Here is a 26,911-nt window from a genome sequence, read left to right on the forward strand (position 1 = left end):
GCTGAGGGTACAAATAAACAATATATTTCTTATCATTGACAGTGTCATTGGGTGGTTATGGTGTGGTTAGATCCACCACAATCTATTATTTACCACCACCTATCCTAAATAAGCACCCAATCTAAGGAAAAGCACTGTATCTAGTATTTTTAAGTACCCTCTACTCACATGCCCTCTTCGGAGCACTCCATCTCCACCTCTCGCTCTTAACAGGATTGCACCTCTAAGCCTCTTCTATCTTGGCTTTGTACTCAAGAAACCTAGAGTCTGGTAAGGGAGAAAAAGCAAATATGTGCGCGTGTGCGCACACACACACACACACCCCTCAAAATCTTTGATAGGAAAGAATATAATACAGAAAGTGCCTTTCCACCTTTTTCATTTTCTAACTATCATCTGGAAGTCTTTCTTCTGAACTTCCCCTTTCTTCTCTACATCCTTTTAAATCATAGCATTCTTGGCAAAATCCATGTTCTTAGAGCTTGTGTGTTAAATCACAACGGGGTATGTTTTGGTTCATTTATTATTAAAACCCAGAATCTCCCAATTGATGTCAACCTCAAGATTAATAAATATAATGCTCGACATTTTGACTCCATTCTTTTTTTTTCTCTCACAGGATCTTACATGTAACAATTAAGTCATCGTACATGACTTATAATTTCTCTTTAGTATCCATAGTATAAAATTTTGAACCGCCAGAATGAGCTGAACTCCATCTCTCCCCATTTACTTTCTCTAGTAGAAATTTTATTTTTCTAGAATCACAATGACTAATTTTTAAAGTATCTCTTTAGGGGCACCTGGGTGGCTCAGTCGATTGAGTGTCCAACTTCAGCTCAGGTCATGATCTCACAGCTCGTGAGTTCCAGCCTCGCGTCGGGCCCTGGGCTGATGGCTCAGAGCCTGGAGCCTGCTTCTGCTTCTGCTTCTGTGTCTCCCTCTCTTTCTGCCCCTAACCCACTCGCACTCTGTCTCTGTCTCTCTCAAAAATAAATAAACTTTAAATAAATAAATAAATAAATAAATAAATAAATAAAGTATCTTTTTAATTTTATTTTTAAATGAACAAACAGTAAGACTGATTTTTTTTTTTTTGGTGTGCATTTCTGTGAGTTTTAACACTTGTATGAACTCATGTAACTATTCCCACAATCAGCATACAGAATGATTCCATCACAGTCATTATTTTTAATTGTTTATTTTCTTATTGCTGGGTCTTGAGAGTTCCTTGTGTATTTGTACAAATATGCCCTACTGGATATAAGATTTGCAAGCATTTTCTTCCAGGTGTTACTTTGTTCTTTTCATTCTCTTAACGGTATCTTTTGCAGGGCAAAACTTTTAATTTTGAATAATTCCAATTTATTAATTTGAAATTTATCAATTTCTTTGGGTCATGCTTTTGGTGCTGATTCTATGAATACTTTGTCTAACTGCAGGACATGATGATTTTCTACTATGTTTTTCTTTAAAACTTTTATAGCTTTATGTGTTACATGTATATCTCCAATTCGTTTTGAGTTAGTTTTGACATATGATGCATAGCTTAGGTTAAGGTGCTTCTTTTGTTTTGTCCAAATGAATGTCCAGTTGTTCTGACATGTTGAAGAAACCACCTTTTCTCAATTGGATTAACTTTGCATTTCAGTACAAATCAATAAACTTTAACTGTGTGTGCTTCTTTCTGGGGGCTATATATTTTTTGCCAAAACCACAATTTACTGATTAATGTAACATTATAGCAATTCTTAAAATTGGGTTGTATTGGAATTTTGTTCTATTTAAAAAAAAATTGTTTTGGCTATCCAAATTCTTTTGACTTTTTATATACATGTAGAATTAGTTTCTCTATATCTACTAAAACTCTTGCTTGGATTTCGACTGGTAATGTGCTAAATCTACATCGATTTGTGGAAAAGTGACATAGTAATTAGATTGAGCCTTCCAATCCGTAAACAGGGTATGCCTCTTAATTTTTTTTAGTTTTTTTTTTAAATTTTTAAATCAGTGTTTTGAAGTTGTTAGGTTTATTCCCAAATATTTTATTTTTAATTATTTTAATCATTATACATGCTATTTTTTTTTAAAAGTTTGAGTTTCCAATAGTTTGTTGCCAGTATATACAAATATGATTACGTTTGTGTGTTGAACTTGTAACTTGAAACCTTGCTAAATTCACATAATATTTCTAAGAACATTTTGTTGATTCCATAAAGTTTTTTTTTTTTTCACATATGGAAGCATGTCCTCTGTAATTGGTACAGATAAATTCTTTCTTTTTTTTTTTTTAATGTTTATTTATTTTTTGAGACAGAGAGAAACAGAGCATGAATGGGGGAGGGTCAGAGAGAGGGAGACACAGAATCTGAAACAGGCTCCAGGCTCTGAGCTGGCAGCACAGAGCCCGATGCGGCGCTCAAACTCACGGACCGCGAGATCATGACCTGAGCCGAAGTCGGAAGCTCAACCGACTGAGCCACCCAGGTGCCCTAATAAATTCTTTCTGTCCAACCTGTTGTCTTGCCATATTGTACAGGCTAGGATTTCTGGTACAATGTTGAATATGAATGGTGAGAATGAGCATTTGTGACTTACTCTGTATCTCATAGGGAAAGCATTCACCATGAAGCATGATGTTAGCTGCAAGAATTTTGTAGATGTCGCTTATCAGGTTAAGGAAGTTTTCCCTCTGTTCCCAGTTTACTGTGTATTTTTTATTATGAAGAGATTTGAATTTTGTCAAGTGCTTTTTCTGCTTCAATTGATACAATCATTTGGGTTTTTTTTTTCTTCTGTATGTTAGTACAGTGGATTACACTGATTGATTTTCAAATACTGAATGAGGCTTGAATTCCCAGGACAACATTCCCTTGAGTAATGTATTGTTCTTTATAACTGTTTATGAGTTTGATATGTTAACATGTTGATTATTTTTCTGTCTATATTCATGAAGGATATTAGTCTGTAGCTTTATTTTCTGGTACTGTCTTTGGTGTTGGCATCAGGGTAATGGTGGATATGATCTATTCTGATGACTATGCCTTGTGCATTTGAGAAAAAGATTTAATCTACTTTTGTTGGGTTGGACATTCTATGAAAGTTAATTAGATACACTTGGTTAATACTTCTATATTTCTATTCTTACTGTTTTATTTTCTATTCTATCAATTATTGAGAAAGGAATGTTGAAGTTTCTATGTGTAATTGCAAATTTATATATTTTGCCTTTCAGTTTTATCAGTTGTGGCTTTATATACTTTGAAGTTCTGATGTTAAGTGTATACGTATTTAGGATGTTTAAAATGTCTTCCCGTAAATTTACTTTTATTATTATTATCATGTAATTCACTCTTTTTTTTTTTTTAATTTTTTTTTTCAACGTTTTTAAATTTATTTTTGGGACAGAGAGAGACAGAGCATGAACAGGGGACGGGCAGAGAGAGAGGGAGACACAGAATCGGAAACAGGCTCCAGGCTCCGAGCCATCAGCCCAGAGCCTGACGCGGGGCTCGAACTCACGGACCGCGAGATCGTGACCTGGCTGAAGTCCGACGCTTAACCGACTGCGCCACCCAGGCGCCCCAATTCACTCTTAATCCATAGTAATTTTCCTTGCTTTGTAGTCAACTGTGTCTGATATTAATGTAGCCACTCAAGCTTTCTTTTGATTCATGTTTGCATGGTGTATCTTCTTCCATTCTTATAGATTTAACTTCCCAACATCATCATATTTAAGATAGGTTCTTACAGATAGCATACAGTTAAACTTAAAAAAAAATCATTCCAACAACCTTATTAATTTCTCTTTTTGAACTATTTATATTTAAAGAGATTACTGATAAGTTTGGCATTGGGTCCAACATTTTACTATGTTTCTTTTTATGACCTCTGCATTTTCTTCATCTGTTTCCCCTGTGTTGCTTTCTTTGGATTATTTGAATATTTTTTATTACTCCAATTTTTCTATTTAGTTTTAACTGTCTCTTTGTATAGCTTTTTTTTTTTTTTTTACAAAAGGTTGCTGTAACATTCTTAGAATTATACTACTGTATGTTTGTTTTACCAATTCAAAAAATGTAGAAAACTCCTATGAGGCCTTACTTCTCCCATCCATGTTGTACTTGAGAAATGTATTACTTCTACATACATTGAAAATCCAGGGGCGCCTGGGTGGCGCAGTCGGTTAAGCGTCGGACTTCAGCCAGGTCACGATCTCGCGGTCCGTGAGTTCGAGCCCCGCGTCAGGCTCTGGGCTGATGGCTCGGAGCCTGGAGCCTGTTTCCGATTCTGTGTCTCCCTCTCTCTCTGTCCCTCCCTCCCCCGTTCATGCTCTGTCTCTCTCTGTCCCAAAAATAAATTTAAAAAGTTGAAAAAAAAAATTAAAAAAAAAAAAAAGAAAATCCAATCAAGACAATGTTTTCTGAAAGCAGTAATTTTTGCTTCTGTCAGGCATACATATTTGAAAGAACTTAGAGGTGAAGAATAATCTATTATATTAATCCAGCTTCTACCATTTCTGTTATTCTTCCTTCATTCCTAATGTTTCAGATTTCCCTCATATCGTTTTCCTTTTGAGAACTTTCCTTTGGCATTTTTTAGAGCAAGTCTATGATGATAAATTCTATTATTTTTTCTTCATATTAAAATGTGTTTATTTTTCTTTTATTCCTAAAAAATAGTTTCACTAAATACAGAACTCTGGATTGATAGTCCTTTTCCTTTAGCACTTTGAAGATTCTACTTCTTTCCGACTTCCATGCTTTCTGGCGATAAACCCTGTCATGCAAATCATCGTTACCTTAGAGGTGATGTATTGTTCTTCTCTGGTTGCTTCTTGGGCTTTTTCTTTGTCTTATTGTTCAGCATTTTGATTATGGTGCATCTGGGTATTGAATTCTTTAAAATTATCATGTTTGGAGTTCACTGAACTTCTAGAATCTGTACATTTATGTCCTTTGCCAAATCAAGTTTCGGCCATCATTTCTTCAAATTGTTGTGCTCCATGCTCTTTCTCATTTCATTTGAGGGCTCTGATGACACAAAATTTAGACCTTTTGGTATTGTTTTATAGGCCCCGAGGCCTTGTTCATTTTTTTATAAACTTTTTTTTTTTTTGTTCTCTGTTGTTTAGGATAATTTTTATTGATCTATTTTTTTAAGTTTATTTATTTTATTCTGTTATCTCGATTTTGCTGTTAGCCTGTTTAGTGAATATTTTTTTCAGGTTATTGACTATTTTAAATCTGTGATTATATTTTGTTTTTTATGTCTAGTATTTCTTTGCTGAGATTTCTTATTCATTTTAAGAGTGTTCTCTCTTACTTCTTGAAGCATGGTTATAATAGTTTCTTTGCAGTATTCATTAGTTAATTGCAACATCTGTAACATCAGAGCACTGTTGACTGTCTTTTCCCCTGTGAATTGACATTTTTCTGATTCTTTATATGACAAGTAAGTTTTAATTGTATCCTGAATTGAATAGTAGGCTGACTGTGGGTTTTCTTAAATCTTAACAAGAAAGTTGATATTTGCTTGTTTGTTTGTTTGTTTGTTTCAACAGGCAATCACCAGTTTAGGTGGAGACTTCAAGTTCTGATTGGTTCCATGTGGTCAGTGGTCCAAATGTCATTTAGTTTTCCAAGTGTTTACAGTACTTTTAAGATCAGTAGTACCATGTGAATGCCACCCAGTGGCCAGTCTGGGACCTAGGCAATGGTCTACCTTGTAACTCCATTGTCAAAGCCTGTGGTATGCTATTGAGAGTCAATTTATGCTTGAATAGCTCTTAGGCCAGCCCAGGAGAACATGAACAACTTTATGGGTTGAATTTCCTGATTTTCCTCTTCACCATGATTTCCTTCAACACCTTATGGCTCCCATGGCCTTCCTTCCTGATCCTTTGTACAGGAAACTAGGGCCTTAGTTTCCTTTGTCTGCCATGTTCATCTCACGATTGTGTTTGCATATATTGCCAAGCAACAGGAGGACAGAGAAAATGGAAAAGCAATGGGGATTAACTCCACACTCTTGGTACCATAGCTTTCTCAATGTATAAAGGGATTCCCTTCCTTCAGAGTTTTAGGTGCCTCCCAGGCCACTACCACCATCTGGGGCTAGGGCAGAAGAGACATTTTTATTTTTTTTTTTAAATCAGATAGCTCAGTGATGTCTAAGGATCCATATGTTAGGAAAACTCTGATATGGCAAAGTAAAATGTCAAGCATCATCTTAGGACACTCTGGACCAATTTTTTTTTTTTTTTTTTTTTTTTTTTTTAGAAAGACAGTGTGTGTGTGTGCATGGAAGAGTATGAGAGAGGAGCAGAGAGAAAGAGAGGGAGACAGAGAAGGAGGGAGAATCTTAAGCAGCCTCCATGCTCAGTGCTGAGCCCCATGTGGGTTTCAAGCTCATGACCCTGGGATCATAACCTGAGCCGAAATCAAGAGTTGAACACTCATCCAACTGAGCCACCCAGGCACTCTCCTGGGTCAATGTTTTCTGTAACTCCAAGGAAATATATCCATACCATTTAATTTAGTTACTTCCAAGTAAGTTCACTTTAAAGAGTTAAATCATAAAATATTACTTATATTAGCTTAATTCATGTTAGTCCTAATTCCCAGAAATCCAAAGTATACTTTTATAAAGAATACTTTTCACCTGTAAAGTACATTGCCATTTGTGATTTCCCCTCACAAACTATGATGTAGTTAGTGCTATACTCCAAATAGTCCTGGTTCTCTTCCATGGTAGGTTTGTACTTCCTGACCTCTCTATGGTTGGATGAGGCCTTGTGAATAATTCTGACCAATGAATTACAAGCAGAAGTAATATGTGTCAGTTCCAAGAAGATGATATAATTGCCTCTACATCCCACTTTTCCTCTGCATCTGGTCTGTAACAATATTGAAGATGATGGCTATGGTGCCATTCTGGGGCCCTAAGGGATCACAAGCTAAGCCCCAGCTGGCCTGTTACAGTTTCAAATCATGAGCAAGTAATAAACTTTTCCTTGCTTAGGTCACTGAGATTTTGGCTGTTTGCTACTGCAGCATAACCTGGCCTAACCTGACTGATCTTTGTATGTTAGCATGTATGATTCTTATGTGTTAAGAATTCTCTTTCTCTCTCTCTCTAATATATACATATATTATGTATGTATGTATATATGTATATATATATATTTATATAATAGACAGTTATATACACATGGAATTATATATATATAATCATATATATGATCTTACATGATTCTCACAACAACCTCTGAGGTAGGAAGCTCAGGTTTGATTGTTCACTCTTCTTTTATAGAATAAGGATACTGAGGCTCAGACAGGTAAATACTTTGCCCTAGGTACACAGAATAAGTGAGTAAACTAGAAATGAAACAGACTTCTCGACTTCACATCTCCTCTTTTAAAAAGATATAACTCTAAACACAGAATTTTCTACATCTAAGTCTGGACGGAAGCATTTTCAAAGTTGAAATATTATGCATCATAATTTATATTTTAAAATATCATGAGTCACCAGCAATATTTCATGTTATTCCACATCTGTGATAATTTGCCTAGGTCTTTTAATTGATCAAAGAAGCTATGAGATGGAGAATACAGGAAGGTGAGAAACATAACTTCTTGAAGTACATACTTTGAAATAAGGCTATGTTTGCATAAATGTTCAAAGTAGTGTTTATGCATACAAAGTAGAGCCTTGATAACAGAAATGTTGCATTCATAATATACCCTAATGACAGTCTTACATTGTGAAGCTCATTCTCTTGAATGGGGAAACTGTACGAGTTCACCTCTCTCAGGAAAATATATCTGAAGATATTTCTCAAAGTAAGGCAAGTAAAATGGTTTACACTGAGGTAAACTGCTTATAAAACAACACTATCAACAATAAAAACCTTACCTACTATCTAGGATTTGATGTATGAACAGAACCAAAAAAAGTTTTCAGACCTGAATCTTTCAGTAATCCTTGTCTCTGAAAGCCTACACCCTGTAAAACTATTCTGGAGCAATTATTAACCACACAATGAGCCTGCAAGACAGCAGATGCTAGGCTCCCCTTTCCCTCCCTTTTTACCTCCTCAATCAAACATATTTGTAGAGTATATATTTATCTACTTAAAAAAAAAGAAGAAAAAAAAAACCCTGTTACCTCCCTTCTAAAAGGAAGTAAGCAGGACTTCTCCACATAGGCTATAAAAATATTGACAGTAGATAATGGGCCTGTATAAGATACTGGTGGGAAATGAGTTAATAATCATAGGATCGAACTGCAGGGAGCTTCAGATGCTGCCTAAATACCAGAATGGCAATGAATACTGTTTTTGTTAATAACTAGCTGGTGACAGAAAGCTCTTTCAACCTTGCTTTACTGGAATTGGAAAACACAATACCAGAGAGATATACAGTAATAAGATATACCTATCTTATTTATATCCATGAATTAATTTTTCACAAATATAAGAAAGAAATAAGCGTCCTCTGTATGAGGAAAAAAGGGGCCAGCTCACTACATTTTTCTAAATTAAAATGTGATTAGAGGTAATTAGAATTATTGGAGGATAAAACCCTCTTTCTAAACACTGCAGGAAAGTAAACTAATTTTGCCAAACAATATTACCTAATTTAATATCAAGAGAATTTTCTCCTTCAAAAATGTTTCTATATTTCAGTATTCTTATAAGCCTTAGATGTCAGACCTTTTCATAAACCTAAGAAGTTTACATACAGCCTAAGAAGACCAACATGATTAAAGCACCAGAATTTAGGAAGAGCGAGGCAAGTTCTATAACATAGTTCATATATATGCACATTTCCTTAGAAACTGAACTTACAAAGGAGTCAACTGCACTCTGAAAATAACAGTTTTATCCTTCTCCCAAAGCATAAATCTTTACTGCCCTTCTATATAAACCAAACTGAAAAGATAGGATGCATCATTTTCTGTAATGATTAACCCCCTATTTGCCAGCTGTTCAGGTGAACACCTCTAGACTCTAGCAGACATTAGGCAACCACAAGTCCTACAGGTGTAAATCCCTTCTGCAAGTTAGCAATAGCAATCTCTCCCTCCTTCCTTCTTCCTCTCCTTCTCTCTTTGATTTCTACAAGTATTATTATTTTAACCAGGTGTCCCATCCATTCATAGTTTTTAACTTATGGGGTAAATGTTGAAATAATTCGAAGTTTCTGCTATCTGTGAATCGTACAACCATCAGTTAGGGATGAAACTAGTTTATTGTTGAAGAATTCAGGAGGACCCACTGAAAGGACCAATTACTTTTAAACTTCAGGACACAGTTCTGAATGGTTCATTTCATTTCCTCCATTGTTCCTTGCAAACCAGGTTACAAACATGAAGGCCAAAATTATTCCCCTTGAAGACAGCATCTCTGGGAGAATTTCATTTATTGCCTAGATGAAAAGAAACTGAAAAGGATACACGATGAAAAGAAACAGAAAGAACTAAGGATTGATTTTAGAGAGAAAGTATCCCTAACTTTAGTGCTCAGTGGCTATTTGGTGCCCAAAGCAGAAACCCACTGGGTTGCAGTCAAAGTGAACTTAGAAAAGGTATTCCTTGAAGCCCAGCGAGTCTCACAGGCTGTAGGAGGGATTCCTCTGAGAGAAGACGTTGGGCTGAGCTCTGATGCTAATGATAATGGGAGTATGAAATGAACGTTACTATAGCAAGAGACCTGCCTGAGGAAGAATTCTGACCCAAAAGAAATAGAGATCTCTGACTCTTGATCAAACAGATGGGCTGATGCTGACCTGCATCAGTGATCCCGAGTTGATTAACCGAGATTAGGAGGCGAAAGTCGACAGCGCAGCCACCAAAACGCTGCTGGGTAGTTTTGTCAGGAGGGAGAGGGGAGAGGGAAAAAGAATACAGGAAAAAAAAAAAAAAAACAACCCTTCAGTTCACTGTGATAGGAGATCCGGTTTGCTCAGCTCTCTGAAGCCCACCCTCACCTCCTGGCCTTTTCCACTTCCTGCCAGAGTTAAGGGGCCTTGCCCACCGTTGCTCCCACAGGAGACGCTGCAGGGTTTTTGATCTTTCCCAGATATTAATTTGCACCAAGGTGCTGCCTTGCCTCCTACCCAGTGAAATGACTGTTCAGCTCTTATCCTGACTGGGTGAGACCAGAGGTGAATAGGGAAGACAAGAGAAATGGAGACAGCCGAGGTTAGAGCCATGTTGGTTCAAGGGCAAGAACACAGAATAAAACCACCAGCTAGGAAGAATCAATATTGCAAAACAAAGATCAGGGGCATTGGGGAAGAATACAGGGGGGAAGGGTCCAAGGGATGTCATAAGGACAGGGGGGAAATGACAGGAAAGCAGAAAGTCAAGGAAGAGAATGAGAAGCAGATGAGAGCTTCCCAAAAAGGAAGGAAAGATGGCTTACAGAAGGGAATTGTGTGCTGGAAACCGCAGGTAGTGAGAAAGCAGGGAAGGAGGTTGGAATCACAAGTCTGCCTTCCAGGGACGGTGTGGTGTGACCTAAGTGGTCAAAGTGTCCTCAGGTCTTGGGTCCTGGCGGAAAGCAGCTTCTTAACACTGGCCTAAGGGCATTTACTGTTCCAGATAAACTCTGGAAAGTCACACTGGAGGTCTCTGAGGGGATACAAAAGTGAGTAAGACCTTGCCCTGACTCCAGGGGTTCACCGGAAAGCTCCAAACATAGTTACAAAGTCACTTGTTAGGGTCATTGGAGCACAGAGAAGGGAGTGCTTACCTCTGCCTGGGAGCTCAGGGCTTAGGAAAACAGTTAAAGGACAGGAAGAACCTGTTAGAAAAGCCTTGTAGGAGTTTTCAAGACAAAGAGAAAAGTTCTGGTGTTGGCTCCAAAGAGTCTATCTAATTTAAGGAGATGGAGACAAAGAGTTCTGTGGCCACACAGAGCACACACTGGTCTAGTGGACCTTGATTCTCACTTCTCTCTTCATGGGCAGTAGCTGCCTACCATTGGGACAATAACAGAGTCAGATTAGATGGGGGTTCAGCAATTCCCAGTGCAATATGCAGACCTTTGCACAAAGTCCCATGAGAAAATAAAAAGATGAGTCTTCACTAGGCCTTGGAGGATGGGGGAGGTGAACTTAGAGGTGAAAGCGGAATTTCGAGGACAACCGTAAGTGAACAAGATTAATGATTTTTTTTTTTCTTTATTTTCCGGGAGTATGAGGATAGGGAGGGGTCCATTAAGGGAGACCTACGTATAAAATGCCTGGCACCTGGAAGAGTGCTGCAGAGACCCTCCCAAAGGGACCCTACTAAGTTACTCCTCCCATTCTATAGCTTCAGAGAAGCATCAGGCTCCCTCTTTGGCTGAGTTATCATGCCTCCAATGCCCCTAAGCCCTTCCAGTCCCTGGACATATGAGAAAACATTGAAATAAAGCCAGTGCCCTTGGTCTAAGTGGATCACACCTTCCTTTGTTGATAGAAAAATGAACATGAGGAACAGGGAAGACACATGTAATAAAATATTGGGAAAGTAGCCTCCTAGCCTACAGTAAACTCTCAGGTCATTTTCAGAGTAAGGCTATTTAGGAAGGTGCCTATGTCACAGCTTGGCACTCCCTTTCTAGAAGTAGGAGCCATATAGTGTGTGTGGGAGGGAGTTTGGCCAGGTGGGTCATGTCAGTACCATAATGCAGGACATGTTAGGAAACAGTCTGGGTTTAGGTCTTGGCAAAAAGGGCTCTTAACTAAATCATTAGGAGTTGTCCTGGTATGCAGATGGGGAGAAGGAGCAATGGGGAATACATATCCTGCGGTAAAATATGCATGACAACAAGTAGAAAGCTTATCCCTCGGTCTTGAAATATGGCCTATGTAATGAACATAGAGGGTATTATGCTGAGTGAAATGAGTCAGACAGAGAAAGACATACCATTTAATTTCATTTTTATGCAGAATCTAAAAAACAAAACAAACAAATAAACAAAAAGCAGCACCAGACCTATAAATACAGAGAACTGGGGCACCTAGGTGGCTCAGTTGGTTAAGCATCCAACTCTTGATTTCAGCTCAGGTCATGATCTCACTGTTCTTGAGATGGAGCCCCATGTCCAGCTCTGTGCTGACAGTGAGGAGCCTGCTTGGAATTCTCTCTCTCTGACCACCGCCCCCCCTTTCAAACTAAATAAACATTAAAAAAATAAATGCAGAGGACAAACTGATGGTTTCTGCTGGGGAGGTGGGGTTTCTAGGGGGATGGGCAAAATGGGCTTCCAGTTATGGAATGAATAAATCATGTGGATTGAATAAAAGGTACAGCATAGGGAATATAGTCAAAAGTATTGTAATAGCATTGTATGGTGACAGGTGATAGCTATCATTGTGGTGAGTGTAGTGTAACCTTTCGAGTTGTTGAATCACTATGTTTTACACTCGAAACTAATGTAACATTGTGTGTCAACTATACTCGAATACATAAATAGACAAACAGACCTGTGCATCTCAGTCAGTTAAGCTTTAGACTTCAGCTCAGGTCATGATCTCACTGTTTGTGAATTCTCCAGGGGCTCTGTGCTGACAGCCAAGAGCCTGCTTGGGATCTTCTGACTCCCTCTCTGTGACCCTCCCCCACTCACACTGGCTCTCCCTCTCAAAATGAAATATACATTAAAAAAATGAAAACAAACAAAATGTGGCCTGTGTAGTTGCTTGCGAACTCTCCTTTTTTGATTAGAATCATGTTCTGCTTTTCAAATATCCTCTGCTTCCCACTTCACTCCTTGTGGACTTGAAAGCATCTAAGTTACAAGTAACACAGAAGGGACTGCCTTACATTAATGAATACATGAATAAGTGTTATAAAATGGACTACTGACTCATGGTAGGCAAAGAGCAGAACTTTTCAAAACATTTTTTTTTTTTGAACATTGAACTACTCAGTGGTAAATGTTTACTTGAGGAAGGTTTAAGAGAAAAAAGCCAATAGCTCAGATGACCAAGTGAATAAAAAATGTATGTTATCACTGAAAGAACCCACAGTTACAAATGTACGAGGTGAATTTACTTCTCCCTCAAAGAGGAACCATACAAAGTATAGCCTAATTTCCTTACCATCCTTACAAGCATAGATATACCAACAATTCTGGGAGATGACCTGCTTTCGGGCCATTACTCTTCAGGACATACTTTCATACAACATTATAAAATTTAGCGTCATTCCCTAAGCTACATGTGTTATTTCGTATTGGGGTGGATTTTTTTTTTTTACATGAGAGCAGAAACAAATGTCTATATAGAGACACTCATGTCCGGTATCGGTTGAATTAGAGGAGCAAAGCTGGCACTCTAAATGAAAATTATTCTCACTAGCTGTCTCCTAAATCTATCACCTGGAAATGGAGCCTGATCCATGGCCATCTTCAGAGAATTATCCCTCACTCTGGGGCAAATGTACACTAGGAGAGTTCAGGAATCTCTGTCACCCAAAACTCTGAGCCAGATCAAGAGGAGCAGGGGTAAGGTGATTGGTGAAAATATGCACCTGAGGCAGGTGAAGTGTAGTGGAAAGAACATCGACCTCAGACTCAGAGCAGACCTGGGTTTCTGTGGTGCCCAAGCTACATTACTTTAGGCAGGTGATTTAACCTCACCCAGAACCTCAGTTTCTTCAGTATGAAGTTATCATTACACTCTCAAAACTTTTAAGAAACAAAATGAAGGGGGCACCTGGGTGGCTCCGTCAGTTAAGCATCTGACTTTGGCTCAGGTCATGATCTCACGGTTCCTGGGTTTGAGCCCCACATCGGGCTCTGCACTGACAGCTGTGGAGTCTGCTCAGGATTTTGTCTCTCTCTCTCTCTGCCCCCCCACCAAGATAAAATTAAAAAAAAAAAAAAGAAAATGAAGTTATCCTCTGAGTTCAAAAGGAAGAGGTGGGACTATAGTTGACTTGAAGTTTAGCACTGAAGGGTTCAAACCACTCGGAATCTCTACTATTTTTGAGAGGAATAATGAAGTCTATGAGCAGAGTACCCTTGGAACTATGGATGAAACAATTTGATGGCAAACATAAGACTACAGGCTGGTTGTCCCATTTGTAGCAAAGATGACGCTCTCACCCGGGACACAAAGCTTCTTTGCCATGTTTTGCTGAGATTCCACCAAGCTGTGTAAGGGTGGGGGCTCTCTTGTATTTCTGTGTATCTCTCACGGTGGTTAACCCCAGTGTCATTCTGCCATCGCTAACCACTGATTGCCCATTCGCTGATCAAGAGAAGAGGGAGATGGGAGATTATGAAAGAGAGTTGGTGGGGCAAGAGTTTGGAAGGAATAAAAGAATTAATCACCAAAGGAAGTCATGCTGCTTCATGGGATTATTGTTTCTAACTCATAAAAGTTGCTTTCTCTGTATTTTCTGAATATCATTATCAACACAAGGGAACAACTACTCCTTCAGTCAGGTTATTTATAGGTGGCTGACCTTTCTGTTGAAGTCCATGACCCTCTAAATGCTTCATGCTTGGGTTATTACAGTGGGGTGACTTACCCTACCTATCTTAAACTAAGGGCATCCTGACAACCTGATTCTGCCCTCTCTTCTTTTTAGAGTTTGTGTAGCCCGAGAAGATTCCTGTTCCCTGCTTTTCTCAAGTTCTCACTGGTTATGATGTTGGCTTCTCTTACTGAGCCAGAGGTAAAGGTCTTGGTGCCTTCTAAAGGCTGTCCTTGTGCCTCCAAAGGTAGCTGGTATAACTTTAGAGTTGAGAGACCTCAGGCCTGGAGCATAATGTCCCAGACACCCATAGCCTGAAAGCAACCACAAGTTCATGGGATCGAGGAAGCAAAGTTATCTGCTACTCTTTTCTTGGAAAAGTGACTGAATACTATACAAGAAGGCAAAAGGGGATTACAGTTATTATCCCCTGCTTTTTGAAAATCCACATCAGGACACTTCTTTTATGAAAGATCTACATTAGTACCTGTTTCTGCTAACCAAAGGCAATCCGAAGAGGATTTTCACATTTACCAGCTACTGTCGAGGCAGCAGCACCCCCAGCAGTGATATGACGTCACCAAGCTCCTTCCCCAGGGACCACACTCAGCATGTCAGCATCAAGGTGCTATAGCATGCAACTGTACCTGTGAGCACCTGTGCTTTAGCTCCATTTATTTTGTGCATCCATTAGCAGGACATGTCCTAAAGTATCCGAAGAGACTAAGAAAGGTTCTTTTGGGAGTCTGGGAGTGTTCCAACACTTTCCCATGTAAATTATTAATTTATTAATTATTTAATTTAATAATTTATTATTAATTGCTTCTTTGTGCCATTTGATTGATGAAAGTTTTCATAGGAATGCACTACTTTCAAATGGCAGGGGAAACCTGTATTGGCCAGTATCCACTTTCGCAGGCAATCTCAAGGAGATGTCTAACAGGGACTCCTTTAGGTCAATGCTTTCATAGTATAGTCTTTGGCTCCATTTGTATCAGATTCATCTGGGAATGCTGTATGCAGATTCCTGGCATTTTTTCTTTGACCTAATGAATCAATATCTCTTGGGTTATATGAACATTTAAAGAAAAAAAATCTTGAACATTGTTATCAGGTTGTTTCCAGAAGCAGATACATGCTATTGAAAATGAAAAGAACTGACCTTCTGCCTTCTTGGTCAACTGGTGGCCCTGTGTTTTCAGATTTTCCCTAGCCTTGTGGCCTTTAACATATAAAGTCCACAATATTGCCTACTCCTTCCTCAAGTGCTGCCTCACCCCTGTCTCAGGCTGAGGATCCCTCCCAATCCCAGCACCCTAGTGTTAAGAGTTTGTAGGAGCAGGAAGGTAGGAAGGATTGTGAGGAACCATTTCCAGAAGAGACAAATAAGAACCATCTCCAATGGCCCAAAAAGAGGAATGACATGTATTGGTTTGAGAAGTCCCATGACAGCCATCTCAGATCCTAGTTACCACCTTCCTTCTCCATCCTGACAGTAGCTGGGCCTGGTAAATTGGCTGGCCATCAGAACACCATTTCTTTTATCAGATCTCTTAATTATTCAATCAGAGTTGTCTTTTTAAAAATATTTGTATCGGAGAGCATCTTGTTTTTCATCCCTATGGAGGAAAATTCTGGTACCTCTGAGAAAAAGCCTGAACTTGTAGCAGGGCCTGGCCTCTCTGCAGATTAAGCAGCAAAAGCCCATTGTATTTGCTTGTCTGTCCTGGACCAGAGAAGGCAGGACTGAAATAGGAAGAGAAACCCTGGGATGCAGAGAGGCCCAAAATCTTTGTACAAAAATACGTAACCCTGCTTTTCTTAAAGAGCTAAAGGAAGGAAAAGCCATATCCGTGTGTCTCAGCCCTGAAATGTGAGAGACAAGGCACGTGCCCTCAATTCAATTAACGTTTGAATTCTAAGAACTGTAACAACATCCAAATATACAGAGTTTATAAAATATTATAGACTGAGGGAGGGCTGATGGCTAGAAAAGGTGGACGGATCTTCCGCCACGGGCGCCGGGCCCAGTAGTCGCGCGGGTCGGCTGGGAGCGCGTTTGCAGGGCCCGTTGCGCGCGGAGGATGCGCATGCTTCTCGGTCCTGGTTCACTGCCTCAGGTGCCTCAGCCCCCAGCCCAACTTTTCCTGGACAACCCCGCAGCTCTCCCGCCGCCGCCGCCTCCAGCTTCCCCTCCCCTTGGCATTGCTTGGCTTTTACTTTGCGCAGCTTCTTTTCTTGGCGGGCTGGTTGCTGGGAGGTGCAGTGGGCAGTGGCGGCTCCCGCTGCGAAGCTGGGGGAGGAGAGGGGCCCCGGCCAGCCACGGAAGGCGGCGAGAGTCGCTCGCTTCTGTGAGTTCTGCCGGTGGGGGGCCGAGGAAGGCTGTCGACCAGGAGAAGGCCGAGGTTGAGGAGGCCGGGGAGGGGTGATGATGGTGTTAAATGTGGCCGCGCAGCTCCCCGGGGAGCTGCCTGAAAGGAGAGTGCGCTCACCAGCTGACAGCGCGTGCTCCGCTCCAGACGCTCCGCACCGCGGCCAGGAGCCTCTGCCAGCCCCTCTATTGTCAACCGTTCTCTAATTAAGAAACACTCACATTACGGCAAACCACCCCCACGCTTCTTGGTTCCTGTCCTTTTCTTTATCTTCCCCCGACTACTCTCCTCCCCTGCCTCTCCCCTGCGTCCCGGGATTTAACCCATTCTCCGCTCCGTTCGCCTGTTCTTGTTAGAGGCCTAGCGGAAGGGAAGCTACCTCAGAGGTTGGCGTCTGGGACACTGCTCAGCCCAGGGGTGAGGGTGTCTGGTCAGAGTCGAGTCCAAAACAGCGAGGAAACTTAAGCTTTTATTGCATGCCCACCAGCCCCTTCTCCCCCAACCGCCCACCCCTTCTCACAAAACCAATGGCGAATAATTTAACTACTAGAGGTCATCTTCAACTTTCACCAGTACTTGCCGGTTTTTCCTGATTGCAATTGACAAGTCGAGATTGCAATTGACAAGTGTGTCTGCTACGTTCGTTTCCAGTTCTATCTGGGGTTTGAAGCTGCCAACGCCAAGTTGATCATCTCTTCTTGAACTTTCAAATGAGCAGAGGAGAGAAATAATCCCAAGATATCCTTTGATAAAAGATCGCTTACTTCGTTCAGGTTTCAATCTCTAAAATCAATTGAAAGGCCTAATGAAAGCATTGGTCCTGCATTAGTTAAGATTAAGGAAACCTACCCCCCCCCCTTTTCTTCTTGTTACGCTGGACCCCCAGTTAACAGTGTCCCGTAGAGAACATATTTAAACTTGCCAGTTGCCAAAAATAATCTTTCTTCAGCTTTCTGTGAAATCAAGTAAGTTTCCCCAAGGGTGGCGAGCCAAAACCCTTCACGAATAAAAGTGGTGGGACAGAAGAAGGCAAAGAGGGGGTATAAAACAAGCCGCTTAAAGCACATAAAACTCTAGAAAGCACCAAGCAGTGTTGCAAAAGACTAACCCGATTTATCTATCTTCATTACTTTAAGAAATGCTGCCTCTTTGTTTGTTTGGGTGATATTAAGCATGCTTAACTTGCACACATAGTTGATTCCTTTGCTAGTATCTTGGATACTTGGATCTGACTTTGGAAGGTAGAAGCTAATTGCTAATAATGGAGAGAAAGGAACCAGTCAGCATGGCAGGAGTGGTCTGGCATATGGGGAATGAGCGCTCAGAAATACTCAATATTCAAGTTTCCAAAATATTAATGAGATTATAGCAACCTGCAGCTATATGTTACAGCTTGTTAATGGAGTGTAAGAGAGCGAGCTGCCAAACGTTTGTTATGCAAACTCCATAGCAGAACCCTAAAATGGAAATGTGATTGTACATCTCTTTCAAAGAACTGCCAGCATAAAAAGAAAGAAAGAGATAGAATGAAGGAAAGAAAAAAGGCCAAAGTCCTCATTTGAACTTTGAGCACTTAATTTACACAAAGTGATTTGGCTTTTTGTGCACTTGATGAGTTAGAAGAATACATCCTCACTTTTCAATGAGTGTGATATAGAATTTCCAATCTAAAATTGTCTTGTGGCTGTTTTCTCTTGAGGAGAAATTTAAAGTGACTTTCTTAAATGAAATTGGCATCATCCCTAATTCAGACACAATGCCCCTAGCATTTAAAAGTCCAAATTATCTATTTTTGTGGTGCAAGACTAAACCCTCAACATTTGCATAGCTGTTAACTCCTTTCCACGGATTTTCTTAGAGGAAAAAAAAATCTGTGGGTACATTGACCTAGTGGATGGGAGTCGTAAGATCCAGTTCTGCATATTGACACTTCATGACTGTGTAATTTTGGGGCAAGTTAGGGGCAGGGTTTTTTTCATATATAAAAGATGGGAAGGAAGATACTCTTGATGACATTTCTGTTTTGAAATTTCTATAAGACCATGAAAATGAAAATAACAACTTTGGAAGGTTTTTCTTTTCCTGGTTAACACAAAATGAACATAGATGGTTTTGAAAAATGAAATAAAAGATCACTTTCTTTGAGAAAAAAGACTCACAACTTTAATTTTTCTCCATCCTGCCCTTACACTACTCAGATTCATAACAGGTAAAAGAATTCTAGGTCATCTTCTCTCTCTTTCTCTCTCTCTCTCTCTCTCTCTCTCTCTCTCTCCACACATGTACACAAACATACCAAGCCACATAACTGAAACTATGTGTGCACTCATCCTGCAAAGTTGCTGAGTGTCCCTGCCTGTTGAGTTTGCTTTTTGAGAGCGAAGTGGAAATGTGTTAGAAGCAATCGCTTGATTTATTCAGCAGCCTGAAGATTCCTGATGTTTATCGTGAGCACAGCAAACTCGGGGGTGCAAAAGGTTATCTAAGGGACAGGTGCATTGTTTCTGCCCCTGGAAAGTGTCAGGAGCTGCCGCTCACCTCTCAAAGAGCTGGCGGAGGCTCTCCGCTTCCCTGAAGCTTCGGCTTCAGCTGAAAGCCATTGAAACCCAGGTAGTCAGTCAAATGCTGGTTCCACATTTCCCTCCCCAAGACCAGAACTGCGCTCCTTCGCGCATTACTCTTCCTGCGAAACTAGTTTGTGGCGTTCTCCTCTTTTCAAGGTTGTGGGGGGAGATGATGATGCGGGACCGATTAAATTAGCCTCTCTGGCTCTCCTTCCCCAACACCCGCTTTCTTGTTCTCACAATTTGTTATCCTAATGAAGACACAAAATCTAAAGGATTTGGCTTAAAATCAACTTTCTCAAATTCAGCGATGTTTATCCAGTGGAACGTCGCCCAATCTTTAGTAAATAGTTCTACTCTCACGTTTGCCGAATACATTTTTAAAATTCGTCTTTCTACCACCTCCGCACACGCACTATATTAGCTTTGTCAAAATCTTTGATCCTGACACCCAGAATAGGCTTTTCCGTAGCGAGGACCCTGAGGTGAGAGTGAGCGTACTGTTTAGTTTCTGCACCTGACTCAGAAATATAAACATTTCTACAGAGGAATTGATTCAGAAAGACAAAATAAAACCAAACACTATCTTCTTTAGTGGAATAAGCAGAATTGTTTGGGAAAAGCGTAGAGGGCAACAATTTCCTAGGACAGCTGAAAGCTTTCCACTTTTGAAAGAACCCCATCCCCTTTCCCCTGAAGCTTTCCCTCTCCTCCCCACCATTTTGTCCTCTCTACTCCTCACCTTCTACACACCCTATTACCACCCACCCCCCCATCAAAGGAAACAGAGGGAGGGAGGAGAGGGGAGAAGGGCTGGGGAGGGAGAAATTGGGGAAGTTTGCACTGTGTTTTTGACCTATGGCAAAAGTTTTCAACTCGGCTAAAGTTTTTATGAAGTGGAAATAGGTTATTATGGTAGAGTACTGATGAGATCTTAGGGGACCTGAAGCAGGTGCCTCCCCTTGCAGAGGTGGTTGGGGCCAGGAGTGAGGAAGACTGGAAAGATCCTGGCTATCCAAGAGGCAAAAGGGTTGCAAATTTGGGGAAAAATTTTACCTTACAATTTAATTACTGACTTGATCACTTTTCTATGTAGGGTTTCTGGTACCACTTGAAGCGCAATGTCCATAACAGAATTTTCCTTCAAAACTCTAGATTCGCATTTAGTAGACTAACTCTTCAAGATCATTTCAAAACTGTTTTTAATGTTTACATCAGAACGGAATAAGTGACAAGTAAAGGTTATTTTCACGTTTATTTTTAACATTTGCAAAAGAAAATACATAAAACAATGGCAGTTGGCTTTGCTAAATTAAAATAAAATGATCTCGAGTAGAAAACGTAAAAAAATGAATCAAGATAAGTAGAAATGGTAGCAAACAATCAATAATAAATAAGTTTTCTAACATTAACAAAGCAAAATATAATTGACCAAATGCTTTGACACTACTGGATTTTTTTTTTAATTTTAATTTTTTAAACAAACATTTGCAAAGAGCTTAAAGGAATATAAGTGGCCGTGTCTAAAACAACAACAACAACAACAACACAAAACTGGTCTGCAATTGGCAGCTGAGTTTGTCCTGGAGCCGCGGCGGGAGCGGCTGATAAAGTGCGTGCGCCGTTTCCTAAAAGACGCCAACATTATCGCGATCCGATATACATACTGGGTATGTTTATACGATATATAAACCTAAGCGTTCCCTGTTTTCTAACCGTTCCATAGCCACAAGTTATTCACTTTGGAGCCATCAACTTTGCGTTTCATGATGTATTTTGAGACGACACTTCGGAATACTAACTCTCCCACACGTTGAGTGCGGGCAACACACAGGGATGGATGCCCAGGGCATAAAATAAATTAAAACACAAACCAGCGACAGAGAAGAAAATGCGACGTTTTAGCAGCGTATTGGCAGCAGGGAACTAGAATAATGATGCCATATTTGGGTACATACAATTATACCTTATCTATCTACAGGGGGAGCGGAAGGTGGGAGAAAAGAACACAACTTTAACACCAAGTTTTCATCAAACAATGTGGACCCGAGGAAGTTTGGAATAGCGGCGGCTTTTGCAAACCATCAAATATAGCTGCCATATGAAGCCAAGTCGTTGCTAAACAACGACCATCGCAGAGCAAAAATTAAAAGGGTGCGGGGATCTTTAACGGCGGGGCTTCCCGCGCATTGGGAAAGGGCGATTTTGTTTCTGTCTCAGTTTTCAGGGTTTCTGTCAGCTTCCTAACTTGCCTCATCTGAGTCACTGTAATGGGAATGGGGGGAAAACTCCCCGTCGCTTCTGTGGGACCGGGGCGAAGTTTTGCTACTTTCCTCCTGCACTGGCTGCAGGATGCCCCCGGGCAGCGAAGGCGACAGGTTCTTTTGCGCCATCATCGCCGTCAGGGCGCTGTCCTCGAAAGTCGAGAAGTGCAGAGCGTCCAGCTGCACCGAATATCCTCCCGCGGAGGCCGGGGCGGAAAAGCGAGTCCGGCAGTTTCCGGGCGCCGTCGGCCGGGGGCCCCCTCCCGAGGCGGGCTGGGTCCCCGCAGCGGTCGCGGTGCCCGCGCCGCCCTCGTAGGGGGCGGCGGCGCGAAGATGGTGATGGTCGCTCTTGCAAGACGCTGGCGGCGGCGGTGGCTGCTCCCCGCCGCTGGGTGTTTGTAGCAGCTCGGACAAGGCGTTGATGTAGATCTGGGCCATCTGCAGGGTCTCATACTTGGACAGCTTCTTGTCGTTGTTGAAGGACGGGATAACATTGCGCAGCTGGTCGAAGGCGTGGTTCAGCCCGTGCATCCTGCGTCGCTCCCTGGCGTTGGCCGCCAGCCGCCTTTGCTTCTGCACCCCATTCACCTGTTTGCTGGAAGGGGCGCGCTGGCGGCTGCAGCTCAGCTCGTCTACCACCACCCCGCCTTTCAGCTTGCACAGCTGTTCCCGCACTTTCACTGGCCCGGGACTCTTGCTGCTGCTGCCGCCGCCGCCGCCGCCGCCGCTCCTCCTCACGAGCTCCCCCCGGCTGTCCGCCTCCTCCCGGGGCGCCGCAGCCTCGGAGGCACCCAGCTCCGGGGAATGCAGCAAGTACTGGGCGGCGCGTGCCGTACAGATGCCCTGCAAAGTAGGAGCCAGCCAGGCGCGTGGGTCGGTGCTGTCCAGGAGGGACAGCTCGGCCGGGTACACGGGATGCTCTCTTGCCTGCAGGGTCGCAGGTGGCTGCGGCAGCGGCGGCTGCGGCAGGTGGTGCGGCTGGGGATGGCGATGGTGGTCCCCCAACTCCTTCACTTCAGCCCACTCCTCTGCGTGCAGCAGGCGGGACATTGCACTTCAGAGAGTCGGAGGCGCAGGGTCGGAGTTGGTACTGGCAAACCAGCCCAACGGCAACAAAAACCCTTCCTGGGTCTCTACTGCAATGTCTTATTTTTTTCCCCTCCTCGACCCTCCCCCACCCACACGGAGATCACACACCAGGTCGCGTGCAACGAACCTTCTCCGGTTGCTGAAGGCGCTGCGCCCCTTTAAAAAGCGGCACGCGCCACTGTGTCTCCCCTCCACCCCCCGCTCCTCTCCCAGCCCCCTCCTCGCGCCGGTCGCGTGTCTGCTCAGCCAATGGAGGGCGCCGGCAGGCGCGTGCGAGCAGCCAATCAAAGAGTTTTTACACCCGGAGAAAAGTTCCTACGTACGGAGGACTCCGGCGCCCGCTCGAGGTTGTAGTCTCCCCCCCCCCCCCATTCTTCTACCCTCTTTTAAGTTACTCAAATTCATATGTTAATTGAGGGCTGTAATTCGACTCCGGTGTGGTGTCACCGCTCCAAAAGCGGGGGTGCGTGAGCGGACGCGGAGCGCACTCTGGGCTGCAGCCCGAGCCAGGCTGGACGCGCCGGGCGCTAGGAGGGCAGCCGCCTGCCCTTTGCTGCCTCCAAGCTAGGACCGCAGCTTCCACCGTGTGTACCCAAACATTTACAGCCTCTCACGTAGATCATACTGTATGTATGTATATTTAAATCTTTCGCAATACATGTTCATAGATATATAATTGCATAGATATGATTGCTGAGACCCATCATTTAGAGTCAATGTTAGAATGAAAAAAAAAACCCACATCAAATCCATAACTGTCTCACAGTACGCTTCTTAATTTTCATCTGTCGCTTCAGATCGACTTTATGTAATCTGGCAAAGTAGTGGTACAGTAATAGAATGCACTAAACTCCAGATCCCCTAATCCTCTCGGTCCCCTTTTCCTAGCACCCTGCGGCCAACTAGGGTTGTGATCTGCAGAAAACTCTCTGCTCAGTGGTTGTAGGGCAGGGATATTTTATAGTTTCAACGCCCACAGCGGGACTCCTCACGAAATGCGGAGGCAGGGGAGAGTGTCCAAAGAAAAGTGAAAGGCGCCTGCATTTCCTGCAATTCGGAACCCTTTCAAGGTACAGAAGCCTGGAGTTAACCTACCCTTCTGCTTCAGGAGCCCTGGGTTTAATACTGCACATGGCTTCCCCGGCAAACACTCAGAAAACCACAGCCTGACCCACTTCACGCCCTCCTACGTTTAATTCGAGGGGCTCTCCGCAACATCCCCTATCCTCAACCCCAACCCCACCATCACCGCCGCCACCCAGAGAGCTAACCCCGGGGAGGTCCTGGGCGGGTCTGGGACGCCGTCTCCCAGGTGAGCTCCTTCCACCCGCCGGTTAGCCCCGGCCTCTGGAGTTCACAACGGAAAGCCAATCAGAAACTCCCTGATCCTGGATCCGCCCCGGCGTGTGCCTCACGCGCCACACCTCGGGGCGCTTTCCTGCAGGGTCCTTGGGGCGCAGTGGTGGGACGCTACCAGCGGGTGCTAGTGCTGCTTTCTTCCTTAGCGATGGCTGTCATTGCAAAGGAGTTTCATCCTCTAGAAAACATGGTGGGAGAAAGAGAAAAAAGAAAGGCACCGGAGAGAGCTCCCTGGAACCTGTTTTTGCAGTGCCTAGAAATGACTGAAAGTTGTACTTGCTAGTATTCACAGGGACTTCACAGATCTAACCTACGATTTAGACCTCTTTGGACAGAAGAACTTCTGGGACTGGACTGGATTAATTCACACTAATGCACACACACGCACGCACGCACGCACGCACTGTATTCTGCTTCCATTTTCTATACTTTATACCACATACTGTATTCCACCCTTCTATGCCTTGTATATCTTTGTGAAGATTACTTATATCTGTATCTATCCCCATAAAGGTAAAGGTAGAATAGAGTGCTAATTCTTTCTGTTTTTCCTTCAACCTTGTCTATTTGCTGGTGTGTAGGGATAGTCCTGGGCCTTCTGACCTTAAAAGCCAGAATGGTCAGAGCTGGTTTCTTAGGTAAATGTTTAGGTTCTGCCAGAATAAATAAGCTAAATAAGATATGCAGAAATAAAAGCAAAAACAGAAAGACCCAAACTTAATCTGAAAACTGTTGATGAGAATAAAGAAAAAGTGAAAAGGAAAAGTCATCTAGCATCATTTTTTTGGGGAGAAAATTATCCAAGTTTTGGTGATTGGATCACTACCGGGACCAACTAATGATGCTTTTTCCACAAATAGTGCTACTATGTAAAATGTGCCACTTCAAAAAAATAATTGCTAATAGCTGTGGGTGCTAAAATACAACTTTGAGAAAAATGATTAACCATCTTCTATATATGTATGGTAGTGTAAGCAGCTGGAGCCTGAAAGTTTCACTTATTAATATTGCATTTTATTTCTCACAACTGTATTGGCTGACAGTTACTCCTTCCACATAATGTCACTGCCCAATATGTAGGATACCCCAGTTTTCCTTGGGCACGCGTCATCCAGACTTTCAGTCTGCGCTTTCAGTTTGACTGCATGTTGCCAAATATTCATTTTCCTCTGAACTTAAACAATTTTATGGGCTGTAGCCAAATATTTGTTGGATACATGGAATATTGATCCTGATTTACTAGCTTTATAAATGATTATTAGCAATATTACTTCTTTGAGGCTAGCTTCAATTTTTAGGTTAGTAAACCAGAGTGGCCTAATAATGTGAGGGACAGTAAGATTTTTTTTTTTAATACTTTGTGGTGAAATACATTCTTTTGTGCTTAGAGTAAACAGAAAACTATTTTCTTTCCCATCCCTGCTCTTTCTTTCTTTCTATTGGGTGGGGCTGAGGAAGGTAGGCATCTGAGCTGGGGAAGGGAACACAGGGCCCAGTGCATGGGAGCTGGAGCCTGAGTTGTGTGAGCAGTGTGCCCCCACAGAGGGTGTGTGGCATATGATGTTAATCATCAGGTAAGATGAGTGTCTGTAGGGGCTGGATGGTAGCACAGCAGCAGAATGTAGAGAATGGTGGTTTAGGCAGAAAGAGGAGGGCTTCTGGGTGCATGGATAGCTGGATTAGTGACATAAGGAAGGATTAATGAAAAAAGTCAATATGTGAGGACAGAGTAAGGTGTCTCACTGTCACAGAAAGGAGTTTCAAATATAGAAATGCAGAAAGCTGTACTGTTAGATTCAAATTGAAAATTTGCATATGAGTGTATGGCTTTCATTATGCATAAATAGATGATATCGAAATAAGCAGATATAAATATGAGGGGTGTGTGTTTGTACTAACAAACATATATTCTCTACTTCTCTTCATTTTCAGGGCTTGCGATCAGTAGATCTTGAGATCTACTAGAGCATATCTAGTTCTCAGATTTTAGTTTTCAAATAAGAGTGTCCACTAACAAGAACCAAACTTCTTGGGAGAATGGGCTGATTCCAAGAATGGGGCAGAAAAAATACAAGATGAATATAAAACATCTTGTGTCAGAAATAAGGAAGTGCTCAAAGTATATGGCGTCATGTCAAAAGACCACAGAAGCCTGCTTGAAGAGGCTTCCACTGACAAAATATAGGGCTACTTGAGCATCAAAGTATGTAATGATAGCAACAGATTATCTACTATTGAGAAATAAAGGAATCTATGAATCCTTAGTAATATAACAGAATAAATGAATACATTGAAGTTTTGATGAAAACTTAGTCACAAAATATGTGTTGATTACAAATGAAAGAAGACTGACTCTACTACCGTGGAGAACTATGGCAGACACCAACTTAATCAAGTATCAAAGTTAATACCACCAACAATAGGTAAATCAAATTTGTGTGCCATTTGTTATGATATTCCTGCCCAAGATGCATATCCTGAATCCAAGTAAGAGAGAATATCAAACCAATCCAAACTGAGATACTGTCTAGAAAACAGCCAGTCTATAATTTTTAAAAATATTAGGGCACCTGGGTGGCTCAATCTGTTAAGCTTCTGACTCTTGATTTCGGCTCAGATCATGATCTCCCAGATCGGATGGTGGGATCGAGCCCTGTAGCAGGCTCCTGTGCAGAGCCTGCTTAGGATTCTCTCTCTCCCTCTCTCTCTGCTCCCCACCCCCTTTCTGTCTCTCTCAAAATAAATAAGTAAACTTTAAAGTAAAAAAAGCATCAAGGCCATG

General features: G+C 42.0%; 1 protein-coding gene across 1 annotated transcript; it reads right to left on the reverse strand.

The window, feature by feature from the left end:
* Positions 1 to 21,660: 21,660 nt before the first annotated feature.
* ATOH1 (atonal bHLH transcription factor 1) lies at positions 21,661 to 22,731 on the reverse strand. Its single transcript, XM_042982709.1, has one exon. The coding sequence runs from the start codon at positions 22,729 to 22,731 to the stop codon at positions 21,661 to 21,663; it is 1,071 nt and encodes a 356-aa protein (XP_042838643.1).
* Between the last annotated feature and the right edge of the window lie 4,180 nt (positions 22,732 to 26,911).

The sequence above is a fragment of the Panthera tigris genome, chromosome B1 (assembly GCF_018350195.1).
Source record: "Panthera tigris isolate Pti1 chromosome B1, P.tigris_Pti1_mat1.1, whole genome shotgun sequence".
NCBI lineage: Eukaryota > Metazoa > Chordata > Mammalia > Carnivora > Felidae > Panthera > Panthera tigris.